The sequence below is a fragment of the Fusarium odoratissimum genome (assembly GCF_000260195.1).
Source record: "Fusarium odoratissimum NRRL 54006 unplaced genomic scaffold supercont1.19, whole genome shotgun sequence".
Classification (NCBI taxonomy): domain Eukaryota; kingdom Fungi; phylum Ascomycota; class Sordariomycetes; order Hypocreales; family Nectriaceae; genus Fusarium; species Fusarium odoratissimum.
The window spans coordinates 9,109-27,749 of NW_022158704.1; the positions used below are offsets into that span (position 1 = coordinate 9,109).

At 48.0% G+C, this 18,641-nt stretch overlaps 8 protein-coding genes across 8 annotated transcripts; 4 read left to right on the forward strand and 4 right to left on the reverse strand.

The window, feature by feature from the left end:
* The first annotated feature begins 2,122 nt into the window (after window positions 1-2,122).
* Window positions 2,123-4,872, forward strand: FOIG_10613 (ribosome biogenesis protein ERB1). Its single transcript, XM_031210968.1, has 2 exons — window positions 2,123-2,875; window positions 2,925-4,872. The coding sequence occupies exons 1-2, from the start codon at window positions 2,213-2,215 to the stop codon at window positions 4,551-4,553; spliced, it is 2,292 nt and encodes a 763-aa protein (XP_031058901.1). The 5' UTR covers window positions 2,123-2,212; the 3' UTR covers window positions 4,554-4,872.
* Window positions 4,873-4,886: 14 nt separating this feature from the next.
* FOIG_10614 (uncharacterized protein) lies at window positions 4,887-7,416 on the reverse strand. The gene is made up of 3 exons (XM_031210969.1): window positions 6,836-7,416; window positions 6,418-6,780; window positions 4,887-6,353 (listed from the first exon to the last, which is right to left on the reverse strand). The coding sequence occupies exons 1-3, from the start codon at window positions 6,915-6,917 to the stop codon at window positions 5,152-5,154; spliced, it is 1,647 nt and encodes a 548-aa protein (XP_031058902.1). The 5' UTR covers window positions 6,918-7,416; the 3' UTR covers window positions 4,887-5,151.
* A 420-nt stretch (window positions 7,417-7,836) lies between these two features.
* FOIG_10615 (26S protease regulatory subunit 6A) lies at window positions 7,837-9,994 on the reverse strand. The gene is made up of 4 exons (XM_031210970.1): window positions 9,485-9,994; window positions 9,014-9,429; window positions 8,325-8,959; window positions 7,837-8,265 (listed from the first exon to the last, which is right to left on the reverse strand). The coding sequence occupies exons 1-4, from the start codon at window positions 9,790-9,792 to the stop codon at window positions 8,245-8,247; spliced, it is 1,380 nt and encodes a 459-aa protein (XP_031058903.1). The 5' UTR covers window positions 9,793-9,994; the 3' UTR covers window positions 7,837-8,244.
* Window positions 9,995-10,114: 120 nt separating this feature from the next.
* Window positions 10,115-11,526, forward strand: FOIG_10616 (uncharacterized protein). The gene is made up of 2 exons (XM_031210971.1): window positions 10,115-10,178; window positions 10,235-11,526. Exon 2 carries the CDS (start codon window positions 10,244-10,246, stop codon window positions 11,234-11,236), a length of 993 nt encoding a protein of 330 aa, XP_031058904.1. The 5' UTR covers window positions 10,115-10,178; window positions 10,235-10,243; the 3' UTR covers window positions 11,237-11,526.
* A 40-nt stretch (window positions 11,527-11,566) lies between these two features.
* FOIG_10617 (uncharacterized protein) lies at window positions 11,567-12,942 on the forward strand. Its single transcript, XM_031210972.1, has 3 exons — window positions 11,567-12,218; window positions 12,291-12,452; window positions 12,505-12,942. The coding sequence occupies exons 1-3, from the start codon at window positions 11,836-11,838 to the stop codon at window positions 12,557-12,559; spliced, it is 600 nt and encodes a 199-aa protein (XP_031058905.1). The 5' UTR covers window positions 11,567-11,835; the 3' UTR covers window positions 12,560-12,942.
* An 84-nt stretch (window positions 12,943-13,026) lies between these two features.
* On the reverse strand, window positions 13,027-15,568 carry FOIG_10618 (uncharacterized protein; the record flags this gene model as incomplete). Its single annotated transcript, XM_031210973.1, has 2 exons — window positions 13,027-13,281; window positions 13,331-15,568. 2 exons carry the CDS (start codon window positions 15,566-15,568, stop codon window positions 13,027-13,029), a joined length of 2,493 nt encoding a protein of 830 aa, XP_031058906.1.
* Window positions 15,569-16,054: 486 nt separating this feature from the next.
* FOIG_10619 (uncharacterized protein) lies at window positions 16,055-18,146 on the forward strand. Its single transcript, XM_031210974.1, has one exon. It carries the CDS (start codon window positions 16,615-16,617, stop codon window positions 17,269-17,271), a length of 657 nt encoding a protein of 218 aa, XP_031058907.1. The 5' UTR covers window positions 16,055-16,614; the 3' UTR covers window positions 17,272-18,146.
* On the reverse strand, window positions 17,276-18,610 carry FOIG_10620 (ribonuclease P/MRP protein subunit POP1; the record flags this gene model as incomplete). The annotated part of the gene is made up of 6 exons (XM_031210975.1): window positions 17,276-17,766; window positions 17,825-17,953; window positions 18,004-18,105; window positions 18,155-18,217; window positions 18,270-18,414; window positions 18,467-18,610. The coding sequence occupies 6 exons, from the start codon at window positions 18,608-18,610 to the stop codon at window positions 17,276-17,278; spliced, it is 1,074 nt and encodes a 357-aa protein (XP_031058908.1).
* Window positions 18,611-18,641: the final 31 nt, after the last annotated feature.

Here is an 18,641-nt window from a genome sequence, read left to right on the forward strand (position 1 = left end):
GCCTTATATTATATTTTATTAAAAATAAATTCCTTATTTTATTATCTTATTATAATGCCTTTAGCTTTACTTTATATATTACTAAATAAGTATTTTAACTTTTAAATATATATTTTATAATTTCTCTTATTTAACTTATTAACTAAGAGAAGATTAATACTTATAATATTAATAATATTTTAGGATTATATTATTCTAAGATTAATAATACTCTTATAATATATTATTTTTATAAAATTATATTTAATTTATAAATTATATTTATTTATATTTTTATAAGTTTAATCTTATTAGCTATTAATAAAACTTCTTTATATTAATTAAGCTTAATATATATTTAATTTACTATTAAGAGATATAATACTTTAATTATACTTAGTATTATACCTTATATAATCTATTAAAAATAAACCTAATATAACTTAATTTATTTATAATTAATTAATTATTATATTTTAAATATTATAAGATAAATAACCTAAGTGTTATTTAATTATATTTATCCTTAACTTATGTTTCTCCTATTATATTATTTTATAACCTAATTTAATTTATTACTAACTTGCCTTAATTAAATCTTAAGGTTTAAGGCAGTAATTATATAGTCTTCTAAGACTTAATATTAAGGTTATTATATTTTTTAGCATAGTATATAATGCCTTATATTATATTATATTAAAAATAAAATCTTATTTTATTATCTTACTTTAATGCCTTTGGCTTTACTTTATATATTACTAAATTAGTATTTTAACTTTAAAATATCTTTAAAAAGCTTATTATTTTAATTATAATAAGCAAAGGATTATTTATATAAGGATTTTAATAAATTTAATAATAAAAAATTAAGTAACTATTTAATAAGAACTTTATATATCCTATAGGTACTCGTATAGTTAGTTAGCTAGGTCGGGCAAGTGACCTGCTGTAGTCTTGTGCCACAAAGAGATAGGAGAGAGAAGGAGTCGGAGAATGGTTGTCGGAATAGTCTAGCCTCCGCTGTATGTAAACCGGATCATGAAAGAGATTTACAACCTTGGCTGATATATTCACCGTTGGTCGCGTGGTTCGGAATGCCCGACGCCTTTTTCCATGCAACTTCAATGGGCAAAGCATGGAGGAAATGCATTTGAAAGAGATGATATGCTAATGTCATTTGTTTAGAGGTAAGAATATGGCTTATATCAAGACATAACCTCGTCTTGCATAAGTACTGTCAGAGGAGGAAAGGAATGTTTATGCATCATGTTGCCCTTCCGATATAGGGCAAGTTATCAGCCTTCAGACCAGATTCAAGCATCTCGGCGCTTTAATGAAAAAGAGTTAGCATCGGAGGAAAGTAATTACTACCTAGTACATATCTATTCATCGGGATTGTTAGCCCTGAAAGCCACTGAACGTTGGTGGAATCAATATTCACCAAGCGAGGCATGCAAGGGTCTGAATCGAGTCCATTGTGGCGTCAGATAAGCTGTTGTTCCTGGCAGCTGGATCAAGACGCCAAGCCTTGATGCTATAGTCGAGATGGCTGGCCTCGCCACTTCTGCAATCAACAACAGTAATATTTTCTCGCTCGGCCTTGAGTTCTAGGAGGCGAATATTTAATCGTTCTCCTATCTGTGTTCCAATTATTCTAGTCGGCCAATTTCAAACAGTCATGAGCTTCCCTAGCTTCCAACTAATCACAGCAGCACCAGAACGACCACGCTGAGGACGAGCTTCTCCAACCTTCCAGGGGTGGCACTCAAATTATTGAAGTTCATGTACACACTTTTCTATGCAGAAGCCCAAAGTCTTCTTCATCTTCAATACAAGGGCCGACTGGAACGAAGTAGTTGCTAGTGCTCTCATCCAGCGTCAAGAAGCAACTTGGGAGTATTGAACAGTGATTCATCAATCACATTTTGAGTCTTTGATATAACGTCTAATATATCAGTATATACAGCCCAAGGCTAAGAAGGGCAGCATGATTATCATTATCATTAACATGAAGTCCAAGGTTGTTCTTGGTAAAGTGATAGAGTGAGTACCTGCGCTGATGATCTCCACTCTTCCATTGTTGGCTCCACCTTTCCCCAGCCAGCTTAGCTTGTTCTCCTTCTAGTCTTATCTTATCTGTCGCAAAAAAAAAAAAAAACAATCGCTTTGGCTTCCTTACCATTCAACCTGCTAATCTTCTGCAAAATTCCTCTTGATCAACTGGATAGATCCAATGGCACCAACATTGGCATCACGCAAGCGAAAGGTTCTCGCGGAACCTGCTCCCGTTGATGACGAGCTCGCCGGCGTGGAATTGGACGGAGTTTTGTCACAGAGCGAAGATGGATCTGACTTTGAGGAAAGCGATCTTGAGGATGGACTCGACGGCCAAGACACGAATGAGCACGACGGAGACGATGATGACGAAGATGATGATGACGAAGACGATGATGCGTACAGCGAAGACGCCTCCTCCGACCTAGACGACAGCTTCACGGCTCCTCCCCCACTCGACATTGATAATTCGGAACCAAACTATCGCGTCGTCAAGGATGCCAACGGCGGGGAGCGCTACGAGTACGCTGAGGTTGATCCTGTCTATGACAGCGACGATTCAGATGCCCAAGGCCCAACCAACACAATTGGCAACATTCCCCTCTCTTTCTACGACTCCTATCCTCACATCGGATACGATATCAATGGCAAGAAGATTATGCGCCCAGCCACTGGGGAGGCTCTGGATGCTCTCCTCGACAGTATTGAGATTCCCAAGGGTTGGACTGGCTTGACAGATCCTGAAACTGGAAAACCTTTGGATTTGACCCAGGACCAGCTTGAACTTCTTAAACGACTACAAATGAACGAGGTTCCCAACGAGGATTACGATCCTTACCCTGTATGTCCTTCACTTCAATTCCATTGCTCGATACCGCTAACTATCGCAGGATATGGTACCGTACTTCACCAGTATTGAGGAAAAGATGCCTCTGAGCGCTGCGCCAGAACCGAAGCGGCGATTTGTTCCCTCCAAGCATGAAGCCAAGCGTGTTGCCAAGCTTGTCCGAGCCATCAAGGAGGGACGCATCCTACCATACAAGCCTCCCGAGGAGCGACAACGAGAAGAGGAAGAGAAGGAAGAGTCTTACTACGATGTATGGGCAAATGAAGAGCCTCAAGACCCCCATGTTATGAACATCCCAGCTCCCAAGCTCGCTCCTCCTGGATACGACCTTAGCTACAACCCACCACCCGAGTACTTGCCGACCGAGGAGGAAAAGGAAGCCTGGAAGAACCAAGATCCCGAGGAGAGAGAAAAGGAGTACTTGCCTGCCAAATTCGACTCGCTGCGCAAGGTTCCTGGTTATGGCGAGTTCGTCAAGGAACGCTTCGATCGCTGTCTGGATCTTTACCTCGCGCCACGAATCAGGAAGAACAGGCTCAACATCGACCCCAACTCTCTTCTGCCCAAGCTTCCTCGACCAGAAGACCTCAAGCCTTTCCCCACCCTCAACCAGACCATCTTCCGTGGCCACGATGGTCGAGTCCGTTCTGTATCGTTCAGTCCAGATGGTGAGTTCGTGGCTTCAGGTGGCGATGACGGCACAGTCCGTGTCTGGGCTCTCAACGGTCACCAAGAATGGATGGCAAAGCTTAGCAGCGAGGAACCAGTCAACATTGTGCGATGGCGGCCCAATAATGAGACCTTTATTCTAGCTGCTGCCGCTGGAGAGGATCTTTTTTTCATGATTCCCTCGGTAGCCAGTGACGCTGTTGAGAAGGCCAGTCGCGATGTTCTCGACGCTGGCTTCGGCTACGCTACTAATGGCGCACAGCCCAGTGCAGTTAATGGTGTGAAGAAAGAACCTCCTGCCAAGTGGTCACGACCTGGAGGCAAGCTGGAAGCTGCTGGTGTACTCCTCATGGCTACTGTCAGGTCAACAATCAAGGTCATCAGCTGGCATAGGCGAGGTGAGTTCATCTCCACCGTCTCACCAACCGGACAAAGGAGCTCAGTCGCCATCCATACGCTCTCCAAGCATCTCAGTCAAATCCCTTTCCGAAAGCTGCCTGGTCTTGCCCAGACGGCTCAGTTCCATCCTTCAAGGCCACTGTTCTTTGTTGCTACTCAGCGCATGATCAGGTGCTACGATCTCCAGCGCCAGGAACTCGTCAAGGTTGTTCAACCTGGTGCCCGATGGATCTCTTCATTTGATATTCACCCTGGTGGAGATAACCTTATTGTTGGCTCATACGACAGGAGACTGCTGTGGCATGATCTTGATCTGTCGTCTCGCCCTTACAAGACGATGCGATTCCACCCCGAAGCAATCCGGGCTGTTAAATTCCACCGCAGCCTGCCTCTCTTCGCTGATGCCAGTGATGACGGAACATTACAGATCTTCCACGGCAAGGTTGTGAGCGATCTTATGGAGAACGCGACTATTGTACCTGTCAAGATGCTCAAGGGCCATAAAGTAATCAACAAGCTGGGTGTCCTTGACGTGGACTGGCACCCTAAGCACCCATGGTGTCTCAGTGCTGGTGCAGATGGAACCTGCAGGCTCTGGGCATGATGATGGTGTGGTGAATGGTTCTACCCGTACCATAAGGGGGGACGAGAACTTAATTTTGGTCGCCGTGGATTTTCTTCCAGCGATGGCGTTAGGAAACAGAAAACAGAATCACATCATATTTTTATTCATACTTTTGCGTCAATATATTCTGCTTTGTGATCTTGTTTCTAGATCCCGTCAAGGACTTAGAAAATATTCCAATCTACTTCACACTGCATATTTGATGTGCATTGTTGATAAGGGCAGCAAAGCGTCAGCTACAGGTGGCCACGCAATTTCGACGCACCCTCGTAGACAGCTTCATATATTTTACTGGACGCGTTGCATTCAAGACTCAATTATCGACATTCACATTAATTGACAATCATTCTCATGTGATTAACAAAACAGGATTCGTAAAACATAACTAGCTGCTAAAGCAAACGACCTAAAGTACCATAGTCTTCCTCGTTATGGCTAAAATATAGCCAGCTTTGACCTTGTCTTCTCGCCTTTTCATCAATGGCAACCTGCCGCACTGATATCGCATGTTCCAAGACCACAAGGATCTTCAACCATCTGAGCACTGAACTCAAATGTTTCGGGTGTCTTCAGCGCATTACAGCTCCTCACGGATCTTTGCCTTAGCATCAGCCTCGGCCTCCGCAGCCTTCTGCTTCGCAGCCTGGCCACCAAGCTGAAGCTGGTTGGCAACCCAGTTGTAGGTGTCGCGGGCAGTTTCTCCGAGCTTAGCGAAGAAAGTTCCAGTGGGGGAGCTGGTGCCGTACCTAAAGTACGTGGATTGCTTTCGTGCTTCAGCCTTCAGATCCTCAAGCTTAGATCCTTGTGGCACAGGCACACCATAGCTATCGAGGTAGGCCTTGAGATCAGTCTCGGTCCACTCATCGAAGGCAGACTGCTTGGCAGAGTTAGTGGCCGAAGTAAGGTAGCTAGTGGCTGAAGCCCAGGTAGATCCTCCGGCCGAAGAAGCGGAAGAGTAGGCGGACTGAGCAGCATCGTAGAGCTCATCGCGAGTGGCATCCTTCTTCTCGGCTACCTGCTTGGCAGCAGCATCTCCGTTGCGCTGAAGGTACTTCTTCAAGTTGTCGTAGCTGAAGTCATCAAAGGTCCAGGCGTTTCCACCGTGGTAGGCAACGTGGGCGTTCTTGCGGACGAGAGCCTCGAGCTCACTCTTCTTGGAGCCCTGGGGAACAGGGACGCCACGAGCGTCGAGGTAAGACTTGAGGCGGCTATCGGACCAAGTTCCAACAGCCTGGTTGAAAGCATCCTGAGCAGCCAAAGAAGCGCTGTCGGTGGCTTTGGCGTACTGGTTCTGGGCGTTAGAGGTAGCAGCACCGTAAGCGGATGCGGCGCTGGCAGAAATGTTATCACCGAGGATATCGGCTCGATGCTTGCGGACGAGGGCGCGGAGTTCGTTGGCCTTGGTGCCCTGAGGAACAGCAATACCGTTCTTGTCGCAGAACTCCTTGAGCTGGGACTCGCTCCAGGCATCAATGATCATGTCAGTGAGAGTGGCATATGCGCCCTGAGCGCTGGCGGTGGCACTAGCGGCCTGATCCTGAGCCTTGAGGTAGGCAAGACGAGAGTTGCGTCGAACGGAGGCAATGAGCTTATCGCGTGTCATGGGTTGAGGGGCGGGGAATCCATGGGTGTCAAGCCATTCCTTGAGATCAGACTCGGACCATGTTTCGTAGAGCCAGTTACCGGGATACGATGAAGCCTGGTTGGCCTTCTTGGCAACGGTCTCGTAGCTAGAGCGAGCCTTCTGGAGAAGCGTATCACGGTGGCGGGGTTGGGGGACTGTGATGAGTGATTAGTTCTAGCAAATCAAAACCATAATGGCCAGAACAGCAAATGGACTTACCAGGAATTCCATGTTTGTCGGCAAATGCCTTCAACTGGCTCTCAGTCCAAGTGTCGAGAATCCAATCCTTGACGTTGAGCCAGGCAGATTGGGCGTTGCCCTCAGTCTCATACCAGTTGGCCTTTACCTGGGACAAAAGGCTATCCTTTGAGGCAGCGGCCTCGTTCTTGGCCTCCTTACCCTTTGATTGCAAGTAAGAGCTGAGTTGGTTGGTGTCCCAGCTGTTGTAAGGAGTAACAACGTAATTCTCCCAGTTCTTCTCAATCAAGGACTCGAGATCCTTGCGGTCGGCAGGTGTTGGGTAGGGGACATCGTGATCTGAGAGCCAGCGCTCCAGCTCGGTCTCGTGCCACTTGTTGTAAACTGACTTTTGTTAGACCATGCGGCAGACCAGGAGGAAGGGCGGTAGCAAGCTTACCAGGCTTTGAGCCAGGGAACCATGTGCTGGCGGTGACACCGTTGATGGCTACCGTGGCCAAGACGGCGTTCAAAAATCTCATTTTGGCTGCTGCGTCTGCTTCAGAGAGATGGAAATGTTGGTACAAATCTTGTTCCTTGTGTAGACAATGCCAAGTCGCGAAGAAATGACAGGAGTTAGGTCGCAGAAGAGTGTGATGATAGGAATCACCTCGGGGGAATTAGAAGGTAAAGAATTGGAGGAGGAATGAGAATGGAAGAGTTATGCAACTGAAGCGAGATGAGGGTGGGTAAAGAAAAGAAACATTGTAGGTAGGAGAGCAAGCCACGGGAAGGGAAATCTATCACGTCACTGTGCCGTTGTCATGGGTGGCTGGAATTTGGCAGTTTACACTGAGTAACAGAGAGGTACAGAATACTTACGCAACAGCTAAGCAAAGCCTGAATTGTGAGAGGCAGTTGCACCAAAACAGTTCCACAAGAGTCTGTATCACAATACTTCATCACTCGTCAACAAAGGGGCAGCAGCGTCACCATCAGCATCATCATTGCCTATCGTTCATCATCGCGATGTGATTTTGCACAAACAAGCCTTGGATGAGTGCCCTCCCCAGGCGCCACCATGACGTACTTTGCATGACCCGCCCCGCACAAGCTCCAGGCTCGAACAGGTAAGACGCCAGATGACTAAGCCCAGCCGGTGCACATCGGTACATTCCGCTGCCAGAAACTGCCCTAGCTGGGCTGAAAATGTCCTTTCTGTGAAGCACATGCTTGTTTCTCGTCCATGTTTAATCGAACCGCACTCCTAGAGGTCGATCTCGATTCTCGAATGGAACAAATGCTCCGGTGGGGTTACCTTCCGGCCAGATCCATTCATATCAAATACTGCTAGTCTAGGTCACACAGATCAATAAATAGATGCCTGAGAAGGGCATATTTGTTTCCAGCTGCATCAGCAGGTCTTCAGGTGATTGTCAAATTGTTGCTGACATAATGATCTTTGCCTGGAGACTACGACTGAGCTGGGTGTTGTAGAAATGACTACCTTGGAATCGTTGAATGACTGGGTCTGGAGTGTTGAAACCCTGTCCCTACTGTTGATCTCATATAATTATAATTCTAGGTATATCAACATAAAACAACCTGCTCAAATAGTACCTAAAACTCCATAGGTAGTAAAGGCATCTACATTAAAGACGTTGACATCTACGATTCCAAGGCGTCAATGTCGACTTTTAGACTCCCGAGTCGAGTCAATTCACCATTCAAAAGTCAAGGCCCCATGAGAGACGGCGGTATGTCGAGATAGTGTTACATTGATCTATGTTCGCCTTTGCCGCGTCTAATCCCCAATGCCCCGGCTCGTTTGACCAGTAACCCAGTCCGCAATATCTAACATCATCACAATTAAGCGTAGAAGTTGACAGTCTGTTCAGTTTAGTTAGCAAGCAAATCGCATGGCACGACTCCAAGTTTTCATCACTTACATCCTTCTTCTTGGCCTGCACCTCAGCAATGGCATCAACATAATGCTCGTGGCCAATCTTGTTCTTGCCTGATCGCAAAGCAATCATACCAGCCTCCACACAAACAGCCTTCAACATAGCACCTCCAAACTCATCCGTGCTTCGGGCCAACTCACCCCAATTGACACCGGGGTCAACCTTCATCTTGCGGGAATGAATCTTCAAGATCTGAGCGCGGGCCTCCTCATTTGGCAGGGGGAATTCAATCTTGCGATCGAGTCGGCCAGATCGGAGAAGCGCAGGATCAAGAACATCGACTCGGTTTGTTGCAGCCAACACCTTGATTCGGTCATCAGAGGCGAAACCGTCAAGCTGGTTCAGTAGCTCCAACATGGTTCGCTGAACTTCACGGTCGCCACTCTTCTCGCTGTCGAAGCGCTTGGTACCAACCGCATCCAATTCGTCGATGAAAATAATCGCAGGAGCCTTTTCTTTAGCCAGCGCAAAGCAGTCCCGTACGAGCTTGGCGCCATCACCAATGAACATCTGAACCAGTTGAGGACCTGCCAGCTTCAAGAACGTAGCGTCCGTCTGTGCTGCGCAGGCTCGTGCTAGTAAAGTCTTGCCTGTACCTGGGGGACCGTACATCAGTGCACCTAAGCAGAGTTAGTATATACGATTGGCTTTCACGACTTCTCCTCCAATGTTACCTTTTGGGGCCTTGATGCCAATCTTCTTGAAACGCTCAGCCTCCTTCATGGGCCATACGATTGCTTCCACCAACTCTTCAATCTGCTTATCCAGTCCACCAACATCAGTGTACTGTTCTGTGGGCTTCTCATCCACCTCCATAGCCTTGACACGGCTGTCGTACTCGGCCGGGAGCGTATCGAGAATAAGGTACGAATCCTTGTTGACACCAATAAGGTCGCCAGGCTTTAAGTTATCGGCGTCGACCAGGCCAATCAAAGGGAGGAAGATTGTTTGTCGCGTAGATGTCTTGATAACGGCTGATTTTCCAACTCGAGTGGCATCCAGGTCAATGTTGGCACCCTCTTCTGATGATTCGGCCGTAGGGTCCAGGTCAAGCAGCTCAACGACGTTGCCGACCAGGTAAGGGAGTTGTCTATAAACCAAGTTAGCGATGACATCCACATTTCCATGGCTCACCGGAAACAAACCTGTTGTTGGCAATCTTGTCCTGGTTCTCCTTGATCTTCTCACCCATGGCAGCCTTCTCGTGTGATAACCGCGAGAACTCACTCTTCATGATGCGAGAATCATTCTCTAGCAATCGTTTGCGGGTTTGAATATCTTGTGTGCTCAGCCCCAGGATCTCTTCGTCAAGGATGTCGTCCTCCTCTTCCTCTGCATCTTGCATGTCGGCGTCGCCATCAGTAGGCTTCTTCTCTTTCTTGTCGTCACCATCTCTCTTCTTCTCCTCCTTGTCTCGGCGGTCGAGATCATCGAGCTCCTCGAGAGTCGACATGGTGGGAAATGACGTGGATTGAATCTGATCTGAATGCGTTGATATAGCTACAAGCTCGTATTAGGGGTGATGGAGGTAAACGCAAGGTCGTTGTGGGTGGCGGGCAGCTGTGAATTGAATGCAAAAGTCAAAAGCTATGGATGCTCCAACGACAGACACCAAAGATCAAGCTGTCAGGTAGGCAGTCAGGTCGCGCGTAATCAGCCTGGCCTGCCAACAACAGCCCGGCATTGGCTCCAGTGGCCTTGCAGTGCCGGGGATCGGCGGTGGGTTGATCCGGTGCACGGGCCAAGCACGGGTCGAAACTCTCTTGCAATTGGCATGTAGCGGCTGTGAGTGCTTGTGGAATTTTTGATCTGGCTACGGAGCCAGGAAGACAATTTCATGTATGTACAGCATTAACTCTCGAATGGTTGATACTCTGTTCTGACATGCCCCATAGCTAGAAAGTATGGCTTCACGAATATCACGGGCTGCGTCGCCCTGTCTGCGTCAATTGCGCAGAGAATCACACCTCTCACACGGGCCATGGACAACGACTCTTCGCAGTATTTCGACGTCGCCAAACTATTCGGTTGCGGTTCGAAAGCCAATCGACCACGCTCCCATTACCAAACCTCCCAGCGCCCGACCTGTTGAGACGAGAAAGAGCCAGTTGATCCGGACCTACACATCACTCCTCCGAACGACTCCCTTGATCTTATTCTTTCAACATAGCAATTTGACGGCCGTAGAGTGGGCTGCAGTGCGGCGAGAGCTGAAGAAGGCTCTTTCCACAGTTCCCAAGCCCAATGCGATTCCTGGTGCTGAACCTGTCGATATCACCCCATTAGTCCAATTACAGGTGGTGCGAACCAACATGCTGCGCGTGGCACTCAAGCTTGTTGAGTTCTACGACCCTGAAACTGCTGCTGCGTCGGAGAAGACAACGAGGACGGTGCGGGGCCCTGTTGTGCATGATCTTTCCGAAGCTGCCTATGAAACCATCAAGAATGCCGAAGTACCCGAGGACTCAAGCTACGCCCAGATCGAGCCAGTAATGGTTGGCCCTTTGGCTGCATTGGTTCTCCCTGCCGTCTCTCCGGCCCATCTCGCTGCAGCATTGAGTGTTCTGGCACCTGTTCCTGGTAAATTCCCGGCTCCTTCGAGGAAGAAGAACCCTGGTTTTCACGATCCCATCTGCCAAAGTGGTCTTGCCAAGTTACTACTTGTCGGTGGCCGCGTTGAAGGCAAGATCTTTGATCAATCTGGTATCAACTGGGTTGGCGGTATTGAGGGCGGCCTGGAAGGCTTGAGGGGCCAGTTGGTGGCCATGCTCCAAGGCGTCGGATTGGGCATCACCAGTACCCTGGAGGGCGGAAGCCGAAGCTTGTGGTTGGCTCTGGAGGGCAGAAAGGGCCAGCTAGAAGACGAGACCAAGGGCGACGAAAAGGATGGCGAATGAACATACAGCTCGGGAGGTTTTGAGATACGATGTACAAATAAGACGCCTTATAAAGGCCATGTATGTGTAGATGTACGAACAGCATATTGGATCGCTGCAATGTCAAAGCTGGCTGGATCGAGAGTTCTTCCGGCAAAACCATATTCTATGGCACGTTGTCCATTGGTTACAGAAGCAAACGTGGTAAATACTCTGCTGCTTTGGACAAAAGGCAGAATCGTTCCAGCTGATACTCTACCCTTGTCGGGGCCTTGTTAGCAATAAGTGTGGCTTTATCCGTAATGTGTGGCTGAAAGCTACTATTATTATATGCAGGTACTCTAGGTATGCGAGAGCTAACTCCAACCTTACCAAGAACAACCTTGACCTACTATCACCGCCCCGCCTCTCGATCAACTCAATAGTCGCAAACCACTTTACAACACGACGTCAAGATCACCACTTTCCTCTAAGGTATCATAAAGCTGTGAAATAAAGGGAAAACAAGGCGACGGGTAGTTACTGGAGCTCGATTACGACCTGTTTACTGTTCTATCGTCATTCAATTCACCTACCGAACCGTCTACATCGAATCAGCAACATAATTCAACACACACAATATGGACTTCGCTCCTTATCAATCATCTCCCCCGGAGCACTCACGTGTGACCTCTCCCGACTATGCCTCGCCTCGACCATCCTACGATGCCAGACGATCGTTTTCACCCGTCGCCTCTCCTCCACCGCTTCAGCACCCACAGCCACAAAGAGGATGGAGCGGTTTTGATGGCCAGTCAGCTGGCTGGGCGGCCATTAGTCCTGATAACCGCGCTTTCGGTGGACCAAGCACAATGCCTGGCACCTATCCTGCTGCCGAAGTCAGCGAGTTCGACACAAGCTTAGGAATGCGCCTGGATTACGAAGCCTGTCTAGCATATGTCGCATTTCCACCACTGGGTGCGATTATACTGCTGATCTTGGAGCGGAATAGTGACTATGTGAGGTACGATTGCATCTTTATGGCCGTTTTCGAAACTTTCACCAATGTATGTTCGTTTTCTGACACTCGTATTAGGTTTCATGCTTGGCAATCTGCATTGCTATTCACAGCCATTATGGTCTTCCATCTTGTATTTTCATGGTCAACGTTCCTGAGCTGGCTCTTTTTTCTTTGTGATATTGCCTTAATCGCTGTTCTCACTTTACGAGCTTACAAAGATGCAGAGATACTCGACAGGTACGCGGAACCCCCCAGTCCATCCCGATCTCGTTATTAATAGACTTCTTAGATTCGAGGTGCCATTCTTCGGTGCCCTCGCTAGTCGGTTCCTTGATGATGAGTAACGCATAATTGAGTTGCACGCGCTGCTTGTATTGTATTGTTTTTTGAGTTTTGTCCATTTAGACGTATTCACAATACCCCCTTCGCAGCTCAGGACTGGCAATCGAATTACCTACCTCATGCTAGAAGCCAACCCTCTGTCTTATCACGTTAATAGATATGCTCACGCCCCTTCTGGCACACTTGAATTGTTCTAGAAAACCAAGTGCCTTCAGCCTCGGCTCTTCCGTCTTGAAATTCAGCTGATTCATCCAGTTCTTGAAGACCGTCTTTCCAACACTTCAAAGTCGCTTAACGTATTTGAGCTTACTTTCAGTCATGGGGAGACAAAAATGAAGTATCTTATTTAGGTCTCTCAAAATATATTTTGAACCCGTGAGGATGGACTCCGTGGAGTCCGTATTCTCAAATCATGCTAGTGCTCCTTGAAAATCTATCACTGCATACTCAACCGTTGCATCTCACTCCTCTAAAACTTGCTAAGTACAGGTGCCACTGTACCCTTGAGCGTAGGCCTCTCCTCGAATACAACCTCTCCAATCTTGGTTTCTAGGGAACTACCCACTTCCAGCCACCTTCCCAGGAGGTCATTGCTTTCTTTGGGCTTTACAGAATCATCTCGAGTTCCGACCGTTATGTGAGCAACGCGGTTTACACACTGCCATTGGTCATTTTGGTCTGCTAGGCGAACCACGATAGCCATGATCCTGTCATCAAACACAGCCTATTTACGGTCAGTTACTGTAGATCTCATGGGTTTTGGGCCAGCTTACTCGTTCGAGCATGACATCGCATTCGCCAACTTTCCCTTCAGGGTCGCCAGCAGCCTCTGCTTCTTTCTGCAGCGCAGCGTATCTCTGCCAGAGCTCAGGGTGCTCCTTACTGCCAGCCTTGTGCAGCAAAGTGACATGGAATTTTGGCTGTATGCGTCGTGTTTGTTTGAGTTGTGTATAAAGCCGCGAAGTTGTAGGTGGGGTGGCTTTGAAAGCTTGCTCAAGAGCATTGTTGACCTCCTGGGTCGAAATGCCCACAGCCATGTATTCCATCTTTCTTGGCTTCTGAACTTTAGGTTTTTGCTGCTGCGGGTAACTTTTTTTGCCCCTGTCAGGTATATCATGCCTGAAATCTGGTTTGTAGCCGAGGGCGTAATCCATCGCAGCGTCAAATGCTGCAGCAGAGGGAATCTCTTTGACAAGATTTGGAAACAACTTGTGGAGTTGTGTAACAAGAGTTTCGAGATTCTGTCGGCTGCTAGCTGTAGGATCAAGGTCGATCACAGCATCGAAGCCATCGTCGGGTCGAGAGTGCGGATTGCAAGCTTCATATCGGTTGATAAAGCCCTCCATTACACCAATGAACTTCTCTTTATCGCTTGCTGCATGGATAGTCTGGTGGTTATCACCCCTGGCAATAATTCTTTCCTGGGTAATTCGCCGAATCTCATCGATTGACTCTTCATCATGCTTGAAGTTCATGCAGACAAGCTTGGCAGAAGAATGCTGGAGCTTCACATCCGTGATGATCTGCTTACGTTCGTGTCTCTGTGCGTTGTTTCGGTCTGCAATCACGGCAGGATGGTCTTTGAGTTCGTCCAACACCATCTTTGTGAAGCGTGGAGGCCGGCCCTTGCCAGAGATATTGTCGTTTTGAACATGACCCCAACCGAAAAGGTGCGAGAGTCCCATAGCGAGGGTTGTCTTGCCACAGCCAATGGTGGCAATAGGACACAGAATAACATCACGAGTGACCTCTGTCATTACAAGAGGATCCAGCTCTCCCATATTAGCTGCATCTGCACCGTTGATGTTCTTGAATTTCAAGAAATCATCGCGGAGAGCGATGATCCCGTGGTTATTGTTGTACTCCTTTCCCAGCTTCGGGTCTGCGGCAAGTCGTCTTCGGGCGTAAAGCAGATACTCCTCGGTGATTTTGGTGTGTTTCTTGAACTTTGGCTGTTTTCCAGCAATCAAAGCCTTAGTACATTCTCTCCACTGGCGGTACATCAGGTATGGCTCCTCAAACTTGTACTTGAAAAACCAGTCGCGATATGGATGTGTAGAAGGGTCGTGGGACATCTTGCAACGTATAACAAAACCCTCGACATCGCGACCATCGTGTGCTCCAGTTTCAGCTACTTCTTCGAGGAAAGCCTTGACTTGGTGGATGTCGTCCATTGTGATAAGACCCGTTTTACGAAATGCCCACTCATCGGCAAACTCTTGAACGAAACGGCTGGGGTAGGTAGCGAACTCGGGTAGGTTGAGGTTGATACCATGGAGATATAGCCCAGCCTTATCTGGACCGTATGCTAAGATGTGCTCCTCGAATTGGTCATCACAAAGCTCCGCTACGGCAGTCACGTTCCTCTTGCGGAGCTCTCGTGCAAGATCTGCTTTCGTCTTGCCAACGGCAGCCAGTTGTTGTTCTAGGCGCTTCTCCCCGGCGCTAGCATGGCTGACTTGGATGTCATCTCGGTCACCAGTTGAGTGCTTGCTGCACACAATCAATGTGTCGTCTTCCAATCCGGCAATGAAAATGATGCAGCCGTTCTCCTTGAGTGTCAGCTCGTAGGGGCCTTGGGTCCGTGTGAAGATGTTCTCCCACTTGGTCTCATGAACCTCGTTAACATTGAAGAACTTGTCGTAGCCTCTCACGGCGATTTCTGGCTCGTTTCGTCGTGTCTTGGTAGTGAAGAGGCCGCGCGCATATGTGGGCAAATCACGTCGCTTGTAATCCCAGTCCTGCAAGCGCCAGGAGTCGACTTGGATGCCATCCGCTGATCCTTTAACATCGAACGTTGTCTTTTTGATTGCGAATCCGCCGCGTTTCTTGTCCTTTCGGGCACTGTCCAAAGCACGCACCACGTTCGCTACGGCTTGAACGTCCTGGGGAGTATAAGGGGCAGACATTCTGTCGAGAGCCGTTGAAGAAGCTCGAATATTCTGGTGATTCGTGGTGACTCTGCTGAGGGGTGTGAGAAGAGAACGCAGAGAACGACGGTAAGCAAGCATGAGGTTGATGGCGATGGTTCTCAGGCAAGATGAGACGCTTTCCTCACTCGAGGGGCAGGCAATCTTCTGTCAAGTGATCTGAGCCAACTTATTCCAGCAAACCCAAGTGATTGTTTTCCGGAATCCTGAGCATCTGAGATTTGGAGGAACTCACTTTTTTAAAATTCGAGTCAAGGAAAGAGTCGCGCGCGTGATGATGCTGCAGTTGCTTACAGTGCCCTGCCAAGTGAACTGAACTGGACAACAGTGTGCGTATTATTGTGCACAAAGGGTATCTGCAAATGTGTATAAACTGAAACCAGATACAAGTATTGCCACTGGCTGGGCCTTTATATGTAGACCGGGTCCGCGATGTTATTTCTGTAGACGCAGCTCAAATGAGGTTGTGGCGGTTGTGCTAAGGTTGATGCGGGCCAGGAATAAGTCGAAAACTGCCTTACGGCACCGCCTCAATAAAGAACGAACTTAGACTCTCTTAGTGAGTCAGGCCGCTATTGGGAGCAAGGGCCACACGGAAGAGAAATTAATGTTCAATCAAAGTCCCAGACTTTTGTGTTCAAGTTCGGAAACTGGTAGACCTTTTACTGAGTCATCCCATGGATCCTTTCACTATCAGGTCAGGCAAGCACTTTGGATGTAGAGGGGCAAAGTACTAACTCTGGATGGGTCTTACCCTGGAATGATGGCCTTGCTGTGTCTGATGCGTCACGCCGGCAATAATCGAGCACCAGGTGTAGGAAAAGGGTTAAAGATGACTTATAAGGGCTAGATTAGTTGATAGAGCTTGCCTTCTGCCTAATAGGAGACCATGTGTTGATCTGGATAGGCACCCAATTGAGGAAATCCTAATATTTGGTCAGTCGTCATGATGGGTTGTGGGGTTCCACATGCAAGCTACCCCGCCAAAAATCTTCTACATGCAAAGTTTCAAAGGTTCGACACTGACGACGCGACAAGCTAGAAACCTATCTTAACTTTGTACATAGAAGGAACTATTCCGACCTCATTCTTCGTCGCAAAACAGCACCGAATAGAAATTTACAATCATGGCTACCCCAAACCCATTCCTTCTTCCAGCCGATAACAACCCCACGTTGCTGCCCCTCCTCCGAGAGAACCCAGCACTCGCATCATCGCAAGATGAGCATGGTTATTCACTCGTCCACGCCGCTGCCAGCTACAATCATCTCGACCTCCTGCGAGCGCTAGTCCGCGAGTTCAATGTCGACGTCGACCTGAAAGATGAGGACAACGAGACTGCCTTGTTTGTTGTCGAAACCCAAGATGCGGCGCAGGTCCTCGTCGAAGAGCTCGGAGCAAACATCAACCACCGGGGATCAGAAGGGTTAACAGCTAGAGAAAAGATTGAAGCGGAAGCTGAATTTCCTGCTGTTGCGGAATACCTAGCCATGATCGAAGCCAAGAAGGCCGATGATCCTGCCTCGACCGCAGCGGCTGTCATGCCTGAAGTTATCCCCCCCCCTCCAGAGGGAATGAAGGTTACTGTTGGCACGATGGACGAGACCACAGACATTCCCGAGGAAATCGACCCAGAGTTCCGAAGAAGAATCGAGGAACTGGCTCAACGCGACGATTTCAATACCCCTCAAGGTCAAGCCGAGCTGCGGAAGTTGGTTGAGGATGCTGTTCTGGGTGAGGGCGGTGTCGGGGATGAACGAAACGTGCGATCAAAGCAAGATTAGGAGTTCAATCCGACGATTTTGTCTCCCACATGAGATACCTCCCGGCCGCGCTGGGTGGTCTCAGGATAGTGAGGTCATCACTGTTGCCAGATACACTTCTCGAGAAGCTCGTAGCACTGAGGGAAAACCATGTCCTCGAAGGACAAGCAACTAGCACATCCATGAGCAAGCCACGAAGCCACTGTGCTGACATGAAACCCTCCCAACTCAACTTGCAGACCTTGGATTCCTTGGGATCGTCGCCTGGCACAGAATACCTTGAAAGATAGGGGTCGATGCTGTCACGAGGCTCCACACGCGAGCTACCAAGGCGAATGAGTGAGAGCCACTCGTAAACTTCTGTGGCAAAGTATTCCAGAGACTCGCGATCATTTTCAGAGAGAACCTCTGGGTCGACATCGAGACTTGGTTGAAGAACAGCGATATCCTGCGATATGTTGGATGTTGATGTACAGGCTGTGGGAGAGAACTTTTGCAGGGGATCAGGATTCGGGGCTTGGAAAGCATTAGTATGAGATCGACATACGGGTTTAGAGAGCCTGATTGTGCTTACTTTGGGTTGTGCTATTGCAGAAGAGCCATGTCATGGGTTGAGTGAAGACAGACCTGCAGGCATAGATCAGCCTGTCATAGCCTTTGTGTCCTCGAAGCATGGATGGATCTCTAAGGTTGTATGTTACCACTTCACGAGAGTTAGCTGTTGTTCCTGGCACTTGTTATCTGGCCACTCACCCCAACGTGGTTTTGACCCTCTCCCACCCTTTGCACCATATGGTTTACCAACAAGTCCTGCACGTTCATACGTCTCCTTGTCCACGAACATGGTTAATATACCTGCTAAGCGTTAGTATATAATCTCTAAGGATTTGATCCAGTTGTATACCTTCGCGCAAGGTAAATAGTGTGCTAACCGCTGTCTGTCCCTCCGAGAGCATCATGATATCACCTGGAAACAGGGTCAACGTCAGAAACACTTAACCACAGAGTGAACTGCTTGCCCTTTTTGATGTACTCAGTAAAAAAGTCGCCTTGGAGAATATCTCCAAGCGACATTACTACCTTTGAGTAGCGAGGGGCATTTTGAGCGTTGCTCAGCTGCTGACAAGCAGCATCGTAGGCCTCTGAAGGTAGAATTAGATCAACCTAACCTCAGTTCAGTATTTAATTCATTCTGAGCGTCCATGCTTGTTCAAACCTTATGAATGAAATCCAACGACATAACTACGGTCCAAGGCTTGCCCTTGCGAGGAGCTTGCTTGGTATCAAGGTAACCCATAGTGCCGTATGAAACAAAACATTTTGGCGATTGATAAATCGACGGCGCAGCAGCTGGAAACATGGTTGAAGGTCAGGAAAAGTATGATATTATA

Coding starts and splice junctions, on each gene's coding strand:
- FOIG_10613 (XM_031210968.1), top strand. CDS start 2,213: ATGGCACCAACATTGGCATCACGCAAGCGAAAGGTTCTCGCGGAACCT. Junction 2,876..2,924: donor AGGATTACGATCCTTACCCT/GTATGTCCTTCA, acceptor TAACTATCGCAG/GATATGGTACCGTACTTCAC.
- FOIG_10614 (XM_031210969.1), bottom strand. CDS start 6,917: ATGAGATTTTTGAACGCCGTCTTGGCCACGGTAGCCATCAACGGTGTC. Junction 6,781..6,835: donor GTTCCCTGGCTCAAAGCCTG/GTAAGCTTGCTA, acceptor AACAAAAGTCAG/TTTACAACAAGTGGCACGAG. Junction 6,354..6,417: donor CGACAAACATGGAATTCCTG/GTAAGTCCATTT, acceptor CACTCATCACAG/TCCCCCAACCCCGCCACCGT.
- FOIG_10615 (XM_031210970.1), bottom strand. CDS start 9,792: ATGTCGACTCTCGAGGAGCTCGATGATCTCGACCGCCGAGACAAGGAG. Junction 9,430..9,484: donor GACAAGATTGCCAACAACAG/GTTTGTTTCCGG, acceptor CTTGGTTTATAG/ACAACTCCCTTACCTGGTCG. Junction 8,960..9,013: donor TGGCATCAAGGCCCCAAAAG/GTAACATTGGAG, acceptor AACTCTGCTTAG/GTGCACTGATGTACGGTCCC.
- FOIG_10616 (XM_031210971.1), top strand. CDS start 10,244: ATGGCTTCACGAATATCACGGGCTGCGTCGCCCTGTCTGCGTCAATTG.
- FOIG_10617 (XM_031210972.1), top strand. CDS start 11,836: ATGGACTTCGCTCCTTATCAATCATCTCCCCCGGAGCACTCACGTGTG. Junction 12,219..12,290: donor CGGAATAGTGACTATGTGAG/GTACGATTGCAT, acceptor CACTCGTATTAG/GTTTCATGCTTGGCAATCTG. Junction 12,453..12,504: donor GATGCAGAGATACTCGACAG/GTACGCGGAACC, acceptor TAGACTTCTTAG/ATTCGAGGTGCCATTCTTCG.
- FOIG_10619 (XM_031210974.1), top strand. CDS start 16,615: ATGGCTACCCCAAACCCATTCCTTCTTCCAGCCGATAACAACCCCACG.